The sequence below is a fragment of the Scyliorhinus torazame genome, chromosome 5 (assembly GCF_047496885.1).
Source record: "Scyliorhinus torazame isolate Kashiwa2021f chromosome 5, sScyTor2.1, whole genome shotgun sequence".
Classification (NCBI taxonomy): domain Eukaryota; kingdom Metazoa; phylum Chordata; class Chondrichthyes; order Carcharhiniformes; family Scyliorhinidae; genus Scyliorhinus; species Scyliorhinus torazame.
In genome coordinates this window covers 138,684,301-138,705,048 of record NC_092711.1, presented here as the reverse complement: position 1 = coordinate 138,705,048, position 20,748 = coordinate 138,684,301, and the positions used below count along the sequence as shown (strand labels likewise).

General features: G+C 53.5%; 1 protein-coding gene across 7 annotated transcripts in view; it reads left to right on the top strand.

Moving 5' to 3' along the window:
• Window positions 1-6,177, top strand: part of LOC140419839 (uncharacterized) — a 73,157-nt gene extending 66,980 nt beyond the window's left edge. For 6 of the 7 annotated variants that reach the window (XM_072503879.1, XM_072503880.1, XM_072503883.1 and 3 more), the window contains exon 17: window positions 5,063-6,177. In XM_072503879.1, coding sequence (XP_072359980.1) covers window positions 5,063-5,202 — 140 coding nt within the window. In that variant the 3' untranslated portion in view covers window positions 5,203-6,177. Of the gene's footprint in view, window positions 1-1,416; window positions 4,847-5,062 lie in introns of those variants that run through there. The other variant, XM_072503884.1, reaches the window with a different exon arrangement.
• The last annotated feature ends 14,571 nt before the right edge of the window (window positions 6,178-20,748 follow it).

Genomic DNA, 20,748 nt, shown 5'->3' with positions numbered 1-20,748 from the left:
GAACATGCGAATTAGGAGCAGCGGAGTATAGGCCACTCGGCTCCCAATTGGTCTATACTCAACAAGCTCGACACCATCCAGGACAAAGCAGCCCCGCTTTGATCGGCTCCCCATCCACAAACATTCACTCCCTCCACCACCGACGCACAGTGACAGCAGCGTGTGTACATCTACAAGATGCACCACAGCGACTCACCAAGGCTCCTTCGACAGCACCTTCCAAACCCACCACCTCTACCATCTAGAAGGACAAGGGGCAGCAGACACATGGGGAACTCCACCACCTGCAAGTTCCCCTCCGAGCCCCACACTCCCCATCCTGACTGGGAAATATATCGGCCGTTCCTTCACTGTCGCCGGGTCACAATCCTGGACCTCCCTCCCTGACAGCACTGTGGGTGTTACCCACACCACACAGGGACTGCAGCCGGTTCGAGAAGGCGGCTCACCCACCACCTCCTCAAGGGGCAATTAGGGACGGGCAGTAAATTGTGTGCCATGGTGTTGGGGGGAGTTGGGGCTGGATGTGTAATTTTTTAAAAAACCTTTATTATTGTCACAAGTCGGCTTCCATTAACACTGCAATGAAGGGCAGCAGAGTGACGCAGTACTTAGCACTGCTGCCTCATGGCACCTAGGTCCCAGGTTTGATCCGGGCTCTGGGTCACTGTCCGTGTGTAGTTTGCACATTCTCCCCATGTTTGCGTGGGTTTCGCCCCCACAACCCAAAGATGCGCTGTAATGTTCTATGTTCTATAGTATAGATGGGCTTTAGAGTGGTTTCACAGGTCGGCGCAACATCGAGGGCCGAAGGGCCGGTACTGCGCTGTAATGTTCTATATGTGCAGGGTAGGTGGATTGGCCACGCTAAATTGCCCCTTAATTGGAAAAAAATGTATTGGGTAAAAAAAACCCACTGCAATGAAGTTACTGTGAAAATCCCCCAGTCGCCACATTCCGGAGCCTGTCCGGGTCACAGAGGGAGAATTCAGAATGTCCAATTCACCCAACAGCACGTCTTTCGGGACTTGTGGGAGGAAACCGGAGCCCCCGGAGGAAACCCACGCGGACACGGGGGAACGTGCAGACTCCGCACGGTCAGTGACCCAAGCCGGGATTCGAACCTGGCGCTGTGAAGCAACAGTGCTAACCACTGTACTACAATGCGGCACATGTAAGGGAAGGGAATCGAAGGACGGTCACCTGTTTTGCTCCACCCCACCCCACCCATTTCTTTTCCAGGGCAGCCCCTGGTGTGTAAGAGTTCCGGACGGGACATTGCCCCCGCCACTTCGAAACTTGGGAAGCCTCTCACCATTTTGGTTATCTCTATTCATCCACCCCACCTCACCTTGGTCCTGCTCTCTTCATTGATGTTTCTCCCTCTGTCTCTCTCCCTTCCCCAAACCCCTCCAGATTTACCAAGTGGCTGCTAAGCGGCTGATTGACTGTGAACTGCCGTTCCAGAGGCCCTCCTTCATCCGACAACCCCCGCGAATGGGTCACACACCCTCTCCGTGAGGACCTCCAGCAGCCTGTACGGGATCTCGGAAACCGCCAACGAGCAAGGGGAGAACGAGGCCGCTCGGCTGGCAGAACTGCTCCCCATCCCTCACCCCTAACGGACAACTGCCGGTCATGGGAAAAACACAAAATTGAGTTGAAGTCTTCAGGCTGACGGATGGTGGAAGAGATTCCACAACGAACTGGGGTGTCAATTTGGGGCAATGAAATTTCTCGTATCATTTAAACCTACCAACCATCAGCACTCAATCCCTCCCCTCCCTCTCCCCTCTCTCTCTCTCCCCCATCCCTCTCTATCCCCTCCTCCCCCTCCCTGCTCCCCCTGTCTCTCTCCTCCCCCTCCCCTCTCTCTCCCCACGCCCTCCTCCCTCCTCTCCTCCCCCTCCCTCCTCTCTCGCTCTCTCTCCGCCTCCTCTCTCTCTCCCCGCCTCCTCGCTCTCTCCCCGCCTCTCCTCTCTCTCCCTGCCTCCACTCTCCCCCGCCTCCTCTCTCCCCCGCCTCCTCTCGCTCTCCCCCGCCTCCTCTCTCTCTCCCCGCCTCCTCTCTCTCTCCCCGCCTCCTCTCTCTCTCCCCGCCTCCTCTCTCTCTCCCCGCCTCCTCACTCTCTCTCCCTGCCTCCTCTCTCTCTCCCCGCCTCCACTCTCTCTCCCGCCTCCACTCTCCCCACCCCCACTCTCTCTCCCCCGTCTCCTCTCTCTCTTCCCGCCTCCTAGAACAATCATAGAATTTACAGTGCAGAAGGAGGCCATTTGGCCCATCGAGTCTGCACCGGCTCTTGGAAAGAGCACCCTACCCAAGGCCAACACCGCCACCCTATCCCCATAACCCAGTAACCCCAACCAACACTAAGGGCAATTTTGGACACTAAGGGCAATTTATCATGGCCAATCCACCTAACCTGCACATCTTTGGACTGTGGGAGGAAACGGGAGCACCCGGAGGAAACTCACGCACACAAGGGGACGATGTGCAGACTCCACACAGACAGTGACCCAAGCCGGAATCGAACCTGGGACCCTGGAGCTGTGAAGCAGTTGTGCTAACCACTATGCTACCGTGCTGCCCCTCTCTCCCTCCCCGCCTCCTGGATTGGATTTGTTTATTGTCACGTGTACCGAGATACAGTGAAAAGTATTTTTCTGCGAGCAGCTCAACAGATCATTAAGTACATGAGAAGAAAAGGGAATAAAAGAAAATACATAATAGGGCAACACAACATATACAATGTAACTACATAAGCACTGGCATCGGATGAAGCGTACAGGGTGTAGTGTTAATGAAGTCAGTCCATAAGAGGGTCATTTAGGAGTCTGGTGACAGTGGGGAAGAAGCTGTTTTTGAGCCTGTTCGTGCGTGTTCTCAGACTTCTGTATCTCCTGCCCAATGGAAGAAGTTGGAAGAGTAAGTAAGCCGGGTGGGAGGGATCTTTGATTATGCTGCCCGCTTTCCCCAGGCAGCGAGAGGTGTAGATGGAGTCAATGGATGGGAGGCAGGTTCATGTGATGGACTGGGCGGTGTTCACGACTCTCTGAAGTTTCTTGCGGTCCTGGGCCGAGCAGTTGCCATACCAGGCTGTGATGCAGCCCGATAGGATGCTTTCTATGGTGCATCTGTAAAAGTTGGTAAGAGTCAATGTGGACATGCCGAATTTCCTTAGTTTCCTGAGGAAGTATAGGCCCTGTTGTGCTTTCTTGGTGGTAGCATCGACGTGGGTGGACCAGGACAGATTTTTGGAGATGTGCACCCCTAGGAATTTGAAACTGCTAACCATCTCCACCTCGGCCCAGTTGATGCTGACGGGTGTGTACAGTACTTTGCTTCCTGAAGTCAATTACCAGCTCTTTAGTTTTGCTGGCATTGAGGGAGAGATTGTTGTCGCTGCACCACTCCACTAGGTTCTCTATCTCCCTCCTGTATTCGGACTCATCGTTATTCGAGATACAGCCCACCATGGTCGTATCGTCAGCAAACTTGTAGATGGAGTTTGAACCAAGTTTTGCCACGCAGTCGTGTGTGTACAGGGAGTAGAGTAGGGGGCTAAATACGCAGCCTTGCGAGGCCCGGTGTTGAGGACTATTGTGGAGGAGGTGTTGTTGTTCATTCTTACTGATTGTGGTCTGTTGGTCAGAAAATCGAGGATCCAGTTGCAGAGTGGGGAGCCAAGTCCTAGGTTTTGGAGCTTTGATATGAGCTTGGCTGGGATTATGGTGTTGAAGGCGGAGCTGTAGTCAATAAATAGGAGTCTAATGTAGGAGTCCTTGTTTTCGAGATGCTCTAGGGATGAGTGTAGGGCCAGGGAAATGGTGTCTGATGTGGACCGGTTGCAGCGGTATGCGAATTGCAGTGGATCAAGGCGTTCTGGGAGTATGAAGGTGATGCGCTTCATGATCAACCTCTCGAAGCACTTCATTACGACTGAAGTCAGGGCCACTGGTCGGTAGTCATTGAGGCACTCCCCCGTCTCCTCTCTCTCTCCGCCTCCTCTCTCTCTCCCCGCCTCCACTCTCTCTCCCTCCCTCCTCTCTTTCTCCCTGCCTCCACTCTCTCTCCCCGCCTCCACTCTCTCTCCCTGCCTCCACTCTCTCCCCCGCCTCTTCTCTCCCCTGCCTTCTCTCACCCGCCTCCTCTCTCTCTCTCTTTCCGCCTCCTCTCTCCTGTCTCCTCTCTCTCTCCCCACCTCCTCTCTCTCTCCCCCACCTCCTCTCTCTCTCCCCCGCCTCCTCTCTCTCTCCGCCTCCTCTCTCTCTCCCCTGCCTCCTCTCTCTCGTTCCACCTCTCTCTTCCCCCCCTCTCTCTTCCCCCCCTCTCTCTTTCCCCACTCTCTCTCTTTCGCCCCCCCTCTCTCTCCCACCCCTCTCTCTCCCTCCCCTCTCTCTTTCCCCCTCTCTCTCTTTCCCCTCCTCTCTCTCTTTCCCCTCCTCTCTCTCTTTCCCCTCCTCTCTCTCTTTCCCCTCCTCTCTTTCCCGCCTCTCTCTCTCTCTTTCCTTCTCTCTCTCTCTCTCACTCTCTCTCCTTCCTCCTCGCTCTCTCATTCTCCCTCTCCTTTCCCCACCTCTCTCTCCTTCCCCCTCCTCCCCTCTCTCCTACTCCCTCTCCTACTCCCCTCTTCTCTACCCCCTCTCTTTCCTACTCCCCTCCTCTCTCTCTCTCTCTCCGTACCTCCTCTCTCCTTCCCCCACTCTCTCTCCTTCCCCCACTCTCTCTCTCCTTCCCCCACTCTCTCCTTCCCCCACTCTCTCTCCTTCCCCCACTCTCTCTCTCTCTCCTTCCCCCACTCTCTCTCTTTCCCCCACTCTCTCTCCTTCCCCTACTCTCTCTCCTCCCCCCCCCCTCTCCTCCCCCCTCTCTCTCTCCTCCCACCCCCTCTCTCTCTCCTCCCCCCCCCCTATCTCTCTCTTCCCCCCCCCCCCCACCCCTCTCCTTCCACCCTCTGCATTCGTGGATGAGGAGGGCTTTGGGATGAATTCACAATGTGCAGGGAAAGCTCTACGCTTATAATCCTGTTGTAAATACTATTAAACTACTTTTCAATCCCTAGCTTTTGGTGCCGTCTCTCGCCCTCTTCTCCCGAAGGCCCAGTCTGCTCGTGGGAGTTGGTGGTCAGGGGACAGGGAGGATCCCCGTGGGCACCGGCTCACCTCCGATACCACACCCCACTTGTCCAATCCCCCTGTGTGAGCCCAGACGCTGAGTGAAAGGAGAGCAGCGCAACTTCCGTCACTCACCGCAGACGAGGCCCCACTTGGCCGAACAGCCGGCGGTCGCCTCAGAACGTCGTTGTTTTCCTTTTCAAAGCATAAACTTTATTCGTAAGATGTCTGAAAGGCCATTCATGGCAACGTTTCAAAATGGCCGTTGCACGGAGTGCGATAATATTCAGTTCTCGACATGGTGCAAACGTGAGGTGTTCCAATACAATCAACAAAACATTCCAGACATTTCAAAATGGTCATCGCAGAGTGTAATGGTATTTAAAGTTTCCCGCAAGGATGAAGTTGCACTGAGGCGCTGGTCGATCAAAGCCTCTGGTTCACCGGTTGTGGTCTTTGCGGAGTCATTCGTTAGGGGACCCACAGGTTAGAGAATGCAGTACTCACGGGCAGCTAGCTTTCTGGGGAGGCCCTTTGGTTCTCATTAGACTGGGCCTTCAGCTCGAGGTTGACGTTCAGGCCTCTATCTTTCTGTGGAGACACCCGAACCTTGCTTGCAGCTCGTGGTTTGACTTCAGGCCTCTGCAGCCTCAAGAGAACGACACCCAGACTTACTGGAAAGAGAGAGTCAGCTCCCACGGCTGGATCTTTACTGGAGACAGTTCGTTAGATCCCTTCGTCAAGCCACCAGAATCAAAACTGGAATCAAACTGACTCTGAAAAACATTCCAGTGGCATCAGGTCCAATCACTGCCTGTTACCGGGCAGAACCCAACCTTTTGGGCCAATTCGGTGGCCGCCAGCCAAATCAATCAAACTGAGTCATCACTGCAAGTGGCCCGTCTGCAATCACCAGCCACAAACAGCACTGCCCCCTGGAATCTGCTGTTTGAATTAAAGGCACAGGCCACTGCTTTCCTCTGCTTGAATTAATGAAAATCACTTATTGTCACAAGTAGGCTTCAAATGAAATTACTGTGAAAAGCCCCTAGTCGCCAGATTCCAACGCCTGCTCGGGGTGGGGGGGCGGGCTGGAACGGGAATTGAACCTGTGCTGCTGGCCTTGGTCTGCTTTACAAGCCAGTTATTTAGCCCACTGTGCTAAACCAGGCCACCTTAAAGACACATGTCCATAAGTCATCCATGGACCAAAAATGTAATGGCAAAAATTAATGAAATAAGGGAATAAACGAGAAGGACCCTTACAATGTTTTAATTTGCAAAGCTGTGGGGAAAGGATTCTTCACTCCAGGAGTGAGTCCACGCAGAAATGGGGATAATGGTATACTAAAACAAACTGTTATTAACTGTTATGGGCCAGGGTTTAGAGAATCCCAAAGTGTATCATGGAGTTCACCTGACCCACAACTCTTACTAGATTGTGGTATGGGGAGCACACGGCCCACTCTACAGGTGTGCTACAGCAGAAAATGGACCAGTGTTTTTTTTAAAACAAAACAATGTTTATTCTATGAACTCAAGTTAACCTTTTTAAAACAAACAGTGAATATCTTAGCGACCAGTAAATCAAATACAACCCCGAAGAATACAACACTAAATAACCTGAATGCTGTCCTTTTAACATGCAAAAGACTTAACAAACCTTCAAACAGGAACACATTAGAGTTACGTTTAATACTGAGACCTTTTTACAATTCTGAGTTCGCCAAATGATCCATAGATAGTCTTTGCGTGGCAGAGATCAACAGCGGTGCAGCTCACTGAAAGAACACAGGCACACCCCAAGCTTTCTCAAACAAACTAAAAAAGCAGAAGTGGAGCTCAGCTCCCCCCACACTCTGACATCACTCCAGTAACATGAGCAGCTCCATTTCTTAAAGGTACATTTCTTAAACACCCATTTCTTAAAGGGTACTCTCACATGACAAACAGTACTAAACTAACTATAATAGCATAAAAAATATAGCTAATAATTACCAGGTAAACCATGCTTAACAAAATGAAAGGCTTTAATTCCTAACTTCTATCTTCTATATCTCCAATCAAGCAAAACTCATCACTGGTCAAAACCCACTTATAAATACAGTTAGCAAACACTGGAATACTTGCTATATGGAGATGTCTTGGAGAGAGAGATCCTTCAGGAAACAGCATGTAGATTCTTGCCTGTGTTAAACCATTGTTTAACTTCACAGGTTTTTTTCAGAAGCTGTTGTTCTGCTCACAGTCAAATTTAAAGTGACTCAAAACGTGACTGCTTCAGCCCTGGTTCCTGCCATTGATCACATCAACCATATTCTCACTCACATTCCACGAACTGATTACTTAAGTTCAAACACAATGGCTGGGATTCTCTGATCCACCAGCCATGTGTTTCTCGACCGTGCCATTTACTGGTGGTGGTATTCTGTTTGCAGCTGATTGTCATGGGTTTTCCCAATGTAACCACACCACCGCGGAATCCGCTGGCGGGCTGTGTTGCCAGCAGGAAAATTGAATCACAACGACCGGAGATATCCGACCAATTACTCTAATGATCTACTCCCCAGAAATCATAACAAAAATCCATTCAGTTTGTCCGTTTAAGGATTGGCAAGTTTTGAAATAAGGATGATCTCGTTTTTACGATGCTTTAATTACCCCTTCTGTGGCCACGGTGTCTGCCTGTCTTTTAAACCAGGATTTTAAAAAATCATTACTGCAGCATATCCATACAGTGCGATATATCTGAAATTCCTGCATCCACCACCTCTACCACCTAGAAGGACAAGGGGCAGCAGACACATGGGGAACTCCACCAGCTGCAAGTTCCCCTCCGAGCCCCACACTCACCATCCTGACTGGGAAATATATTGGCCGCTCCTTCACTGTCGCCGGGTCACAATCCTGGACCTCCCTCCCTGACAGCACTGTGGGTGTTACCCACACCACACAGGGACTGCAGCTGGTTCAAGATGGCGGCTCACCCACCACCTTCTCAAGGGGCAATTAGGGATGGGCAACAAATGCTGGGCCCGGCCAGCGACGCCCCACATCCCCCTGGAAAGATTTTTTTTCTTAAAACAGCCCTGGATAAGTGAAAAGGTAAGCCACAACCTAAAACTGAAAGGAAAAATATATAAATAAGTAAATCACAGATCTCGAGGGATGGGACAGATGCAATGAACAGCAAAGAGCGAAAGGGTAGCTGAAATGGAGCATGACAAGAAATTAGCTTGGGATTTAAAAATGAACCCAAAATATGTTACAATCATATTCAGGAAAATGGGTCCATGGTAAATGGATAACGGGGATATTATCTGTGAAAATAAGGAAGTGATGGACATGCTGAATGGTGGAGCCGCGTCCAGGAGAGGGAGGGGTTAGCAAGGCCGCAAAGAAATACATCAAGGATACAGGGATCCTCAACAATTAACATCAGCAAAACAACAATGATGGAGAAAATAGTAGGACTGAAGAGCAGCAAATATCCAGGTTCGGATGGCTCATAACCCAGGTTTTTGAGGGCGGACAGTTCCCGGCATCATCCCTTAGGTTGCCTATGACAACAGATGGGGAGTCCTTGGCCTAGTCAAGCGGGCCCTTGATTCGTTGCTGGTGAGGGCACTCAGTTGTGGGCGTGGTGTCAGATCTTTGTTCAAGATCCTAGGAGCAGATTTCTTCGTCAATCCCACCACCATGGGGGCCTCAATCCTCCCACCACCCGGCCGCTAACCAGCTCGACAACCATCCCCCCCTCCTGACTGCCACCCCTTCATGTCAGTGCATCGAATTGAGAAACTTGGAGGGCGCAAAACCGAGGTTCGAATCATCTTTATTGAGAGGCGGCCTCTTTCCAGGGAAACCGCTCCCTCCCTGCCCTTTCCAACATGGCTTCCCAGCTTCCCAGAATGCACTGGGAGATCACGTTGCCATTCCTTGTCACAGTTAGTCACCATTTCCCCAGAATTCCACCCCCTTGCCTTTTCCTCCAGTGTTTCTCGGTCGCTGTGCCCATTCATGAACTTGAGATACCCTCTCGAACACTTTTATTTGGGGATTGGGAGGTCCTCAGTCTCCCACATCAGCATAACTTAATTGCGCTGCAAAAGCTGTTCTTAATATAACGTTCAGTGGGATGTCAGATGCTTTGTCTAAACCATGGAGTCAAAGCCCGCCCTTCAGTAACATCCATCTTCCCAGGCCTGCCCATGGAGGCGCCAGAGGGGAAAGGAAGGCGGTGAAAAGTCTGCTGAAATGGCGACGGATGCGACCGTGAGGGTGCTGGGGTGGCCACTTGAGCTCGCAATGCGCTCCGGGAAGCCATTTTGGAAATGGAGTGCTGTGGAAGATGGGAGTAATTGAAGGGCGGTGGGTTTCATGGCTCCCTGTGATGATTCCTGACCCCCAAGCAGAAAGTCTGTGGGGCAGGTGGTCATTCCCCCCCCCCCCCCCCCCCCCCTCACTGAGCACACCTTTGCCAGTGGATGGAGGGGGTTGAGAGCATTTGGAAGGGGATTTGAAAGCATCTCCCCTTGGGAACCAGTCAACAATTGGCCGTTTTACCGCAGCAACCCTTCACCCATCCGGCCCACCCCACCACCTTGGTGAGTTGGTGCATCGACGGTCGCGCTCTCCAACAACAATTCGTATTTATATAGCAGGTATAACTTGGGTAAAAAGTTACGCGGTGGTGGTGGGCTTACCAGACTGTACCCGATGAGCCAGCTGAGGGTTAGTCAGAAAAGGCCAGAGAAAACACAAAGAAAGGGTAAAGGTTTCCAACACCGTGATCTTTTATTCTCGTGGCACCAGTCAGACAAGTACATTTGTGGAAAAGCTCATACTAAAGTAACAATCTCGTGGCTGATTTGATTACACTTTTTCCTCTTTCGGGACCCTGGAGGAATCCTCCGGAAGGCGGTGTCGGCCTGGGGGCTTTCAGCCACTCTGCTGCTCCTCGGCTTCCTTCCGAAGGAAGGGGGAGTCGGACGCGGTCTGAACGATGAACTCCACACCCACCGGTCCCACCTCCTCCTCAGGGGCTCCATCTGAAAGAGCAGCAGACACACCGGGTCATTCAGAGACGTCCAGCCTCAGCAGCTCTTACACAGACTGTCACTGACTGACTGACTCACACTCACTCATACATACATACATACACACACTCTCTGATACACACACACACACTCACTCACACTCACAGACACACACTCTCTGACACACACTCTCTGACACGTTCGCACACACTCAAGTTGACACAGACAAGCACACTCAGAAACTCATACACACGCATTTTAAAAAATATATATTTTTATTCAAATTTTTACATATTTTCAACAACCCCCCCCTTACAGAAAAATGAAAAACAAAGAACACATAAATAAACATCTTACAACTACATCACGAATTCCCCCAATATACAAACCCCCCATTAAGCAATAATAATCACAGTAGTAAACACAAAGTACCCACCTCCTCTCCCCTCCTCTGTCCCCCCCCCCCCCCCCGCTCCGGGTTGCTGCTGCTGCTGATCACCTCCTAACGCTCCGCTAGAAAGTCTAGGAACGGTTGCCACCTCCTGAAGAACCCTTGCACAGACCCTCTCAAGGCAAATTTTACCCTCTCCAATTTAATGAACCCTGCCATGTCGCTGATTCAGGCTTCCACGCTCGGGGGCCTCGCATCCATCCACTGTAGCAGAATCCTCCACCGGGCTACCAAGGCGCAAAGGCCAGAATGCTGGCCTCTTTCGCCTCCTGCACTCCCGGCTCGTCCAATACCCCAAATAGTGCTAACCCCCAGCTCGGCTTAACCTGGGTGTTTACCACCTGAAACATCGTCCTCGCAACACCCCTTCAGAACCTATGCAGCACCGGGCATGCTCAGAACATATGGGATTGATTTGCTGGGCTCCCCGAGCACCTCCCACACCTGTCTTCCACCCCAAAGAACCTGCTCAGCCTCGCCCCTGTCATATGCGCTCTGTGAAGAACCTTAAATTGTATCAGGCTAAGCCTGGCGCAAGAGGAGGAAGAATTAACCCTACCCAGGGCGTCCGCCCACGCACCCTCATCTATCTCCTCCCCAAGCTCCTCCTCCCATTTATCCTTTAACCCCTCCACCGAGGTCTCCTCCTCCTCCTGCATCTCCTGGTAGATCGCCGAGACCCTGCCCTCTCCAACCCACACCCCCGAGAGCACCCTATCCTGGATCCTGAGTGCTGGAAGCAGCGGGAACTCCCTCATCTGCCATCTTACAAATGCCCTTACCTGCATGTACCTGAAGGCATTTCCGGGGCGAAGCCCGAATTGTCCTCCAGCGCCCAAAGGCTCGCAAACGTCCCATCTATAAACGGGTCCCCCATCCTTCTAATTCCTGCCCTGAGCCAGTTCAGGAACCCCCCATCCATTCTCCCCGGGATGAACCGATGGTTCTCTCGGATCGGGGACCAAACCAAAGCCTCAACCTCACCCCTGTGGCGCCTCCACTGCCCCCAAATTTTCAAAGTTGCCGCCACCACCGGACCCGTGGTGTGCCTAGTCGGAGGGAGCGGCAGTGGTGCTGTCACCAGCGTTCCCAGACTCGTGCCCACACAGGACGCCATCTCCAGCCTCTTCCACGCCGCCCCCTCCCCATCCATTACCCACTTGCGTATCATCGCCACATTGGCAGCCCAGTAATACCCACACAGATTAGGTAACGCTAACCCTCCTCTGTCCCTACTCCGCTCCAGAAACACCCTTCTCACCCTCGGGGTGAGAACCCCATGATGCTCCTGCTGATCCGCTTAAAAAAGGCCTTGGGGATCAGGATGGGGAGGCACTGGAATACAAAAAGCAACCTCGGGTCGAGAGCACCGTCATTTTTACCGACTGCACCCTACCCGCCAGGGAGAGTGGCAGCATATCCCACCTTTTAAACTCCTCCTCCATCTGCTCCACCAGCCTCGTCAAGTTGAGCTTGTGTAAGGCCCCCCAGCTCCTGGCCCCCTGGATCCCCAGGTACCGAAAACTCCTTTCTGCCCTCTTCAGTGGAAGCTCGTCTATCCCCCTTCCCTGGTCCCCTGGGTGTACCACGAAGAGCTCACTCTTCCCCACGTTGAGCTTATACCCGGAAAAGTTCCCAAACTCCCTGAGGATCCGCATCACCTCCAGCATCCCCCCCACTGGGTCCGCCACAAACAGTAACAGGTCATCGGCATACAGCGAAACCCGGGGTTCCCCCCCCCCCCCCCCCCCCCGGACCAGTCCCCTCCAGTTCCTGGACTCCCTTAGAGCCACAGCCAAATGCTCAATTGCCAATGCAAATAGCAAGGGGGATAGGGGGCACCCCTGCCTCGTCCCCGGTACAGCCGAACGTATTGCGACCTACTCCAATTCGTGGCCACACTCGCCACCGGGGCTTCGTAAAGTAGCCCAACCCAACTAATGAACCCCTCCCCAAACCCAAACCTCCTCAACACTTCCCAGAGGTACCCCCACTCCACCCTATCGAAGGCCTTCTCCGCGTCCATCGCCGCCACTATCTCCGCCTCCCCCTCCACTCTAGGCATCATGGCTACGTTAAGGAGCCTCCGCACATTGGTATTGAGCTGCCTTCCCTTAACAAAACCCGTCTGGTCCTCGTCAATCACCACAGTCCTCAATTCTGGTAGCCAACACCTTTGTTAACAGCTTTGCGTCCACGTTGCAGAGAGAGATTGGCCTATCCAACCCACACTGTAATGGGTCCTTGTCCCGCTTCAAGATCAGCGCCCTGGACATCGTCGGGGGTAGGGTGCGCCGCCCCCCCCCCCCCCCCCCACCTCTCCTCGCCTCATTGAAAGTCCTCAGTAATATAGGGCCCAGCAGGTCCATGTACTTCCGGTAAAATTCCACCAGGAACCCATCTGGCCCCGGTGCCTTCCCCGCCTGCATACTCCCCAGCCCCTTAGTCAGCTCCTCCAGCCCTACCGGTGCCCCTAGCCCAGCCACCTGCCCCTCCTCCACCCTCGGGAACCTCAGTCTATCCAAAAATCGACGCATCCCCCCCTCCTCCGTCGGGGGCTCAGACCTATACAGCCCCTCATAAAAGTCTCTAAATACCCCATTTATTCCCACCACACTCCGCACCGTGTTCCCACCTTTATCCCTAACTCCACCAATCTCCCTCGCTGCCTCCCGCTTCCGAAGCTGGTGTGCCAACATCCGGCTAGCCTTCTCCCCGTACTCATACACCACCCCTTGCGCTTTCCTCCACTACACCTCTGCCTTCTTGGTGGTCAACAGGTCGAACTCGGCCTGGAGGCTTCGTCGCTCCTTGAGTAGTCCCTCCTCGGGGACCTCTGCATACCTCCTATCTACCCTTAAAATCTCCCCCACCAACCTCTCCCTCTCTCTCCTCTCCTTCTCCTTGTGGGCCCTAGTGGAGATTAACTCTCCCCTAATCACCGCCTTCAGCACCTCCCAGACCACCCCCACCTGCACCTCCCCATTATCGTTAGCCTCTAGATAGCTTTCAATGCACCCCCGGATCCGCCCGCTCACCTCCTCATCCGCCAGCAAGCCCACATCCAGGCACCACAGCGGGCGCTGGTCCCTCTCCTCCCCTAGCTCCAGCTCCACCCAATGCGGGGCATGATCTGAGATGGCTATGGCCGAATACTCCGTGCCCTCCACCCTCGGAATTAGTGCCCTGCTCAAATCGAAGATGTTTATCCGGGAGTAGGCTTTATGGATGTGGGAAAAGAAAGAGAATTCCCTGGTCCCCAGCCTGACAAACCTCCATGGGTCCACTCCTCCCATCTGGTCTATAAACCCCCTCAGCACCTTGGCCGCCGCCGGCCTCTTACCCATCCTGGACCTGGAGCGGTCCAATGCTGGATACAGTACCGTGTTGAAGTCCCCCCCCCCCATTATCAAGCTCCCTGCCTCCAGGTCCGGAATCCGGCCCAACATGCGCCGCATAAATCCGGCATCGTCCCAGTTCGGGGCAAATACATTCACCAAGACCACCCGCACCCCCTGCAGCTTACCGCTCACCATCACATACCTACCTCCATTGTCTGCCACGATGTTCAGCGCCTCAAACGACACCCGCTTCCCCACCAAAATCGCCACCCCTCGATTCTTTGCGTCCAACCCCGAGTGGAAAACCTGCCCTACCCACCCCTTTCTCAGCCTGACCTGATCTGCCAGCCTCAAATGCGTCTCCTGGAGCATGACCACATCTGCCTTCAGTCCCTTCAGGTGCGCGAACACACGGGCCCTCCAGACCGGCCCGTTCAGGCCTCTCACATTCCAAGTTATCAGCCGGATCAGGGGGCTTCCCGCCCATAAGACATAGGAGCGGAAGTAAGGCCATTCGGCCCATCGAGTCCACTCCACCATTAAATCATGGCTGATTTCAACTCCATTTACCCGCTCTCTCTCCATAGCCCTTAATTCCTCGAGAAATCAAGAATTGATCAACTTCTGTCTTAAAGACACTCAACGTCCCGGCCTCCACCGCCCTCTGTGGCAATGAATTCCACAGACCCACCACTCTCTGGCTGAAGAAATTTCTCCTCATCTCTGTTCTAAAGTGACTCCCTTTTATTCTAAGGCTGTGCCCCCAGGTCCTCGTCTCCCCTGCTAATGGAAACAACTTCCCTATGTCCACCCTATCTAAGCCACTTATTATCTTGTAAGTTTCTATTAGATCTCCCCTCAACCTCCTAAACTCCAATGAATATAATCCCAGGATCCTCAGACGTTCATCGTATGTTAGGCCTACCATTCCTGGGATCATCCGTGTGAATCTCTGCTGGACCCGCTCCAGTGCCAGTATGTCCTTCCTGAGGTGTGGGGCCCAAAATTGCTCAGTATTCTAAATGGGGCATAACTAATGCTTTATAAAGCTTCAGAAGTACATCCCTGCTTTTATATTGCAAGCCTCTTGAGATAAATGACAACATTGCATTTGCTTTCTTAATTACGGACTCAACCTGCAAGTTTACCTTTAGAGAATCCTGGACTAGGACTCCCAAGTCCCTTTGCACTTCAACATTATGAATTTTGTCACCGTTTAGAAAATAGTCCACGCCTCTATTCTTTTTTCCAAAGTGCAAGACCTCGCACTTGCCCACGTTGAATTTCATCAGCCATTTCTTGGACCACTCTCCTAAACTGTCTAAATCTTTCTGCAGCCTCCCCACCTCCTCCAAACTACCTGCCCCTCCACCTATCTTCGTATCATCGGCAAACTTAGCCAGAATGCCCCCAGTCCCGTCATCTAGATCGTTAATATATAAAGAAAACAGCTGTGGCCCCAACACTGAACCCTGCGGGACACCACTCGTCACCGGTTGCCATTCCGAAAAAGAACCTTTTATCCCAACTCTCTGCCTTCTGCCTGACAGCCAATCGTCAATCCATGTTAGTTCCTTGCCTCGAATTCCATGGGCCCTTATTTTACTCAGCAGTCTCCCGTGAGGCACCTTATCAAAGGCCTTTTGGAAGTCAAGATAGATAACATCCATTGGCTCTCCTTGGTCTAACCTATTTGTTATCTCTTCAAAGAACTCTAACAGGTTTGTCAGGCACGACCTCCCCTTACTAAATCCATGCTGACTTGTCCTAATCCGACCCTGCACTTCCAAGAATTTAGAAATCTCATCCTTAACAATGGATTCTAGAATCTTGCCAACAACCGAGGTTAGGCTAATTGGCCTATAATTTTCCATCTTTTTCCTTGTTCCCTTCTTGAACAGGGGGGGTTACAACAGCGATTTTCCAATCCTCTAGGACTTTCCCTGACTCCAGTGACTTTTGAAAGATCATAACTAACGCCTCCACTATTTCTTCAGCTATCTCCTTTAGAACTCTAGGATGTAGCCCATCTGGGCCGGGAGATTTACCAATTTTTAGACCTCTTAGTTTCTCTAGCACTTTCTCCTTTGTGATGGCTACCATATTCAACTCTGCCCCCTGACTCTCCGGAATTGTTGGGACATTACTCATGTCTTCTACTGTGAAGACTGACGCAAAGTACTTATTTAGTTCCTCAGCTATTTCCTTGTCTCCCATCACTAGATTACCAGCGTCATTTTGGAGCGGCCCAATGTCAACTTTTGCCTCCCGTTTGTTTTTAATGTATTTAAAGAAACTTTTACTATCATTCCTAATGTTACTGGCTAGCCTACCTTCATATTAGATCCTCTCTTTCCTTATTTCTCTCTTTGTTATCCTCTGACTCCTGCTGACCCCGGCCACCCCCGCCACTCCATCGACCCCCCAGTGTGGTAGTCTCCCCCCCCCCTCTCCTGTCCATCAGCGGGCGCTCCTCTCCAACACCGCCCTTCCCCCCTGGCCCCACCCCCTTCCCTCCCTAGCACGGGAAAAAGCCCGCGCTTTCCATCAAACCGCCCTCTCTGGCGCATCTCCCTTTTGCGGCCTAATTCCAGCTCCCCACCTCGGGCCTCCCATCCCCCCTCCCCCCAACGGGGCCCCGTCCTTCCAACCACCGACGCCCACACTCTCACAAAACCCCCACTTCGAACCATTTCACCCTACCCCACCCAGCACCCAAGGAAACAATACAGAACAGAACAGAACATCCCCCAAAGCACAGTAACCATAGTAGTCCCCCCTCATCATCCCCTCACAACCGACCCTCAGTCCATGTCCAACTTTTCGGCCTGGATAAAGGTCCACGCCTCCTCCGGCGTCTCAAAGTAATGGTGCCGGTCCTTAAACGTGACCCACAGTCGCGCCGGCTGCAGCATCCCGAATTTCACCCCCTTCCGATGCAGAGCCACCTTAGCCCGATTGTACCCAGCCCTCTTCTTGGCCACCTCCGCGCTCCAGTCCTGGTATATCCGGACCTCTGCATTCTCCCACCTGCTGCTCCGCTCCTTTTGTGCCCATCTTAGGACACACTCCCTGTCCACCAAGCGGTGGAACCGCACCAATACCGCCCGCGGCGGCTCGTTAGACTTGGGCCTCCTCGCCAGGACTCGGTGGGCCCCCTCCAGCTCCAGGGCCCCGGGAAGGCCCCCGCGCCCATCAATGTGTTCAGCATCGTGACCACATATGCTCCAACTCCGACCCCTCCACTCCCTCCGGGAGACCCAGAATCCGCAAATTCTTCCTCCTCGACCGATTCTCCATGTCCTCAAACTTCTCCTGCCATTTCTTATGCAGCGCCTCGTGCGCCTCCACCTTCACCGCCAGGGCCAATATCTCGTCTTCATTCTCCGAGGACTTCTGCCGCACCTCCCGGATCGCCGCCCCTTGGGCCTTCTGGGTCTCGACCAGCTTGTCGATCGAAGCCTTCATCGGTTCCAGCAGCTCTGCTTTCAGTTCCGTGAAGCAGCGCTTGAGAAACTCCTGCTGCTCTTGCGCCCACTGCGCCCACGCTGCCTGGTCTCCACCCGCCGCCATCTTGGCTTTCCTCCCTCGCACTTTTCGCTGCACCAGAATTACTTTTTTCACCGCTCCACTTCTGGTCCAATCCATACAGTGGCGGGGAAATCGTACTGTCACCTTCCCACACTGGGAACCGTCGAACAAATGCTGCTGGGGCCCCTCAAAAGAGCCCAAAAGTCAGTTTCTGGCGGGAGCTGCTGAACGTGCGACTTAGCTCCGCATAGCCCCAACCGGAAGTCCGCTCACACACACTCATAGACACAGTCTCACACACACACTCACACTCACTCACACATACACACACTCTTGACACACATTCACACGCACTCACACTCACTCACACTCTCTGACACACACATTCACACGCACGCAAGTTGACACACACAAACACACTCGCACACTCAGAAGCTCACACACACTCATAGACACAGTCTCACACACACACTCACACACACACTCTCACACACTCTCTGACACACTCACTCACACACACTCTCACACTCTGACACAGTCACACACTCTCTGACACACTCACTCACACACACTCTCACTCTCTGACACAGTAACACACTCTCACGCTCTCTGACACACTCACTCACACACACTCTCACTCTCTGACACAGTAACACACTCTCACACACTCTCTGACACACTCACTCACACATTCTCACACTCTCTGACACAGTAACACACCCTCACACACTCTCTGACACACTCACTCACACTCTGACACACTCACTCACACACACTCTCACTCTCTGACACAGTAACACACTCTCACACACTCTCTGACACACTCACTCACACACTCTCACACTCTGACACACTCACGCACACACACTCTCACTCTCTGACACAGTAACACACTCTCACACACTCTCTGACACACTCACTCACACACTCTCTGACACACACATTCACACGCACGCAGGTTGACACACACACAAACACACACGCACACTCAGAAACACTGGGAACCGTCGAACAAATGCCGCTGGGGCCCCTCAAAAGAGCCCAAAAGTCAGTTTCTGGCGGGAGCTGCCGAACGTGCGACTTAGCTCAGCAGAGCCGCAACCGGAAGTCCGCTCACACACACTCATAGACACAGTCTCACACACACACTCACACATACACACACTCTTGACACACATTCACACGCACTCACACTCTCTGACACACACATTCACACGCATGCAAGTTGACACACACACACTCGCACACTCAGAAACTCACACACACTCATAGACACAGTCTCACACACACACTCACACACTCTGACACACACACACTCTCTGACACACACACACTCTCTGACACACACATTCACACACTCTCTGACCCACTCACTCACACACACTCTGACACAGTCACACACTCTCTGACACACTTACTCACACACTCTCACACTCTCTGACACACTCACTCACGCACACTCTCACCCTCTGACACAGTAACACACTCTCACACACTCTCTGACACACTCACTCACACACTCTCACACTCTCTGACACACACATTCACACGCACGCAGGTTGACACACACACAAACACACACGCACACTCAGAAACACTGGGAACCGTCGAACAAATGCCGCTGGGGCCCCTCAAAAGAGCCCAAAAGTCAGTTTCTGGCGGGAGCTGCCGAACGTGCGACTTAGCTCAGCATAGCCGCAACCGGAAGTCCGCTCACACACACTCATAGACACAGTCTCACACACACACTCACACATACACACACTCTTGACACACATTCACACGCACTCACTCTCTGACACACACATTCACACGCATGCAAGTTGACACACACACACTCGCACACTCAGAAACTCACACACACTCATAGACACAGTCTCACACACACACTCACACGCTCTGACACACACACACTCTCTGACACACACACACTCTCTGACACACACATTCACACACTCTCTGACCCACTCACTCACACACTCACACTCTGACACAGTCACACACTCTCTGACACACTCACTCACACACTCTCACTCTCTGACACACTCACTCACGCACACTCTCACCCTCTGACACAGTAACACACTCTCACACACTCTCTGACACACTCACTCACACACTCTCACACTCTCTGACACACACATTCACACGCACGCAGGTTGACACACACACAAACACACACGCACACTCAGAAACACTGGGAACCGTCGAACAAATGCCGCTGGGGCCCCTCAAAAGAGCCCAAAAGTCAGTTTCTGGCGGGAGCTGCCGAACGTGCGACTTAGCTCCGCATAGCCGCAACCGGAAGTCCGCTCACACACACTCATAGACACAGTCTCACACACGCACTCACACTCTCTCACACACACACAGCTGGATTCTCCGATCACCGACAACAAAATCGCATTCGGCGATCGGCTGGAGAATGCGGGGCGGGATTCTCCCAGCCCCGCGCCGGGCGTGATTCTCCGAGATGCGAAGAATCGGCGCCATTTGCACCGGCGGGTCTGGCACGGCGCCGGTCGCGGGCCGCTGTACGACGCCGGGCTGCCAATTCTCCAGATGGGCCGCGCGGAACGAGCAGAGTCCCGCTGGCATCGTCTACACCTCGTCGCTGCCGGCGGGAACTCTGCGCGAAGGGTCGGGGGGGGGGGGGCTTCCGTCCCCGGGCGGGGCCTCCGGTGGGGTCTGGCTGGTGATTGGGGCCCACCGATCGGTGGGCCGTCCTCTCCTCCCTCGGGCCTGCTTTGTTGCGCGCCCGGCCCCAGACCCCCCGCGCCGTGAAGCGTTGGGAGCGGCGCGTTCTGTAAATCCATCGCGCATGCGCGGGTTGGCGCCGCCCCCAGTGAGCACCAGGAAGTGAGCCCCGGAGCGGCGTGAATCGCTCCAGCGCCGTGCTGTCCCCCTATGGGGCCGGAATCACTACTGCCCGCGCCCGTTTGTCCCGCGATCGGAGAATCGCGGCCTGCGTTTTCATGTTGCAATCAGGGGGCGGCGCGTTTTTGCGGTGCTCGGCCTCGTCAAAAATGGTGGACTCGCGGAGCACGCCGCACGTCGTCGGGACGGCCTCAGGATGTCACCTGAGGCTCCGCCCCCGAGACTCCGCCCCCGAGGCTCCGTCCCCGAGGCTCCCCCCCCGAGACTCTGCCCCCGAGGCTCCGCCCCCGAGACTCTGCCCCCGAGGCTCTGCCCCCGAGACTCCACTCCCTGAGGCTCCACCCCCGAGGCTCCGCCCCCGAGACTCCACTCCCTGAGGCTCCACCCCCGAGGCT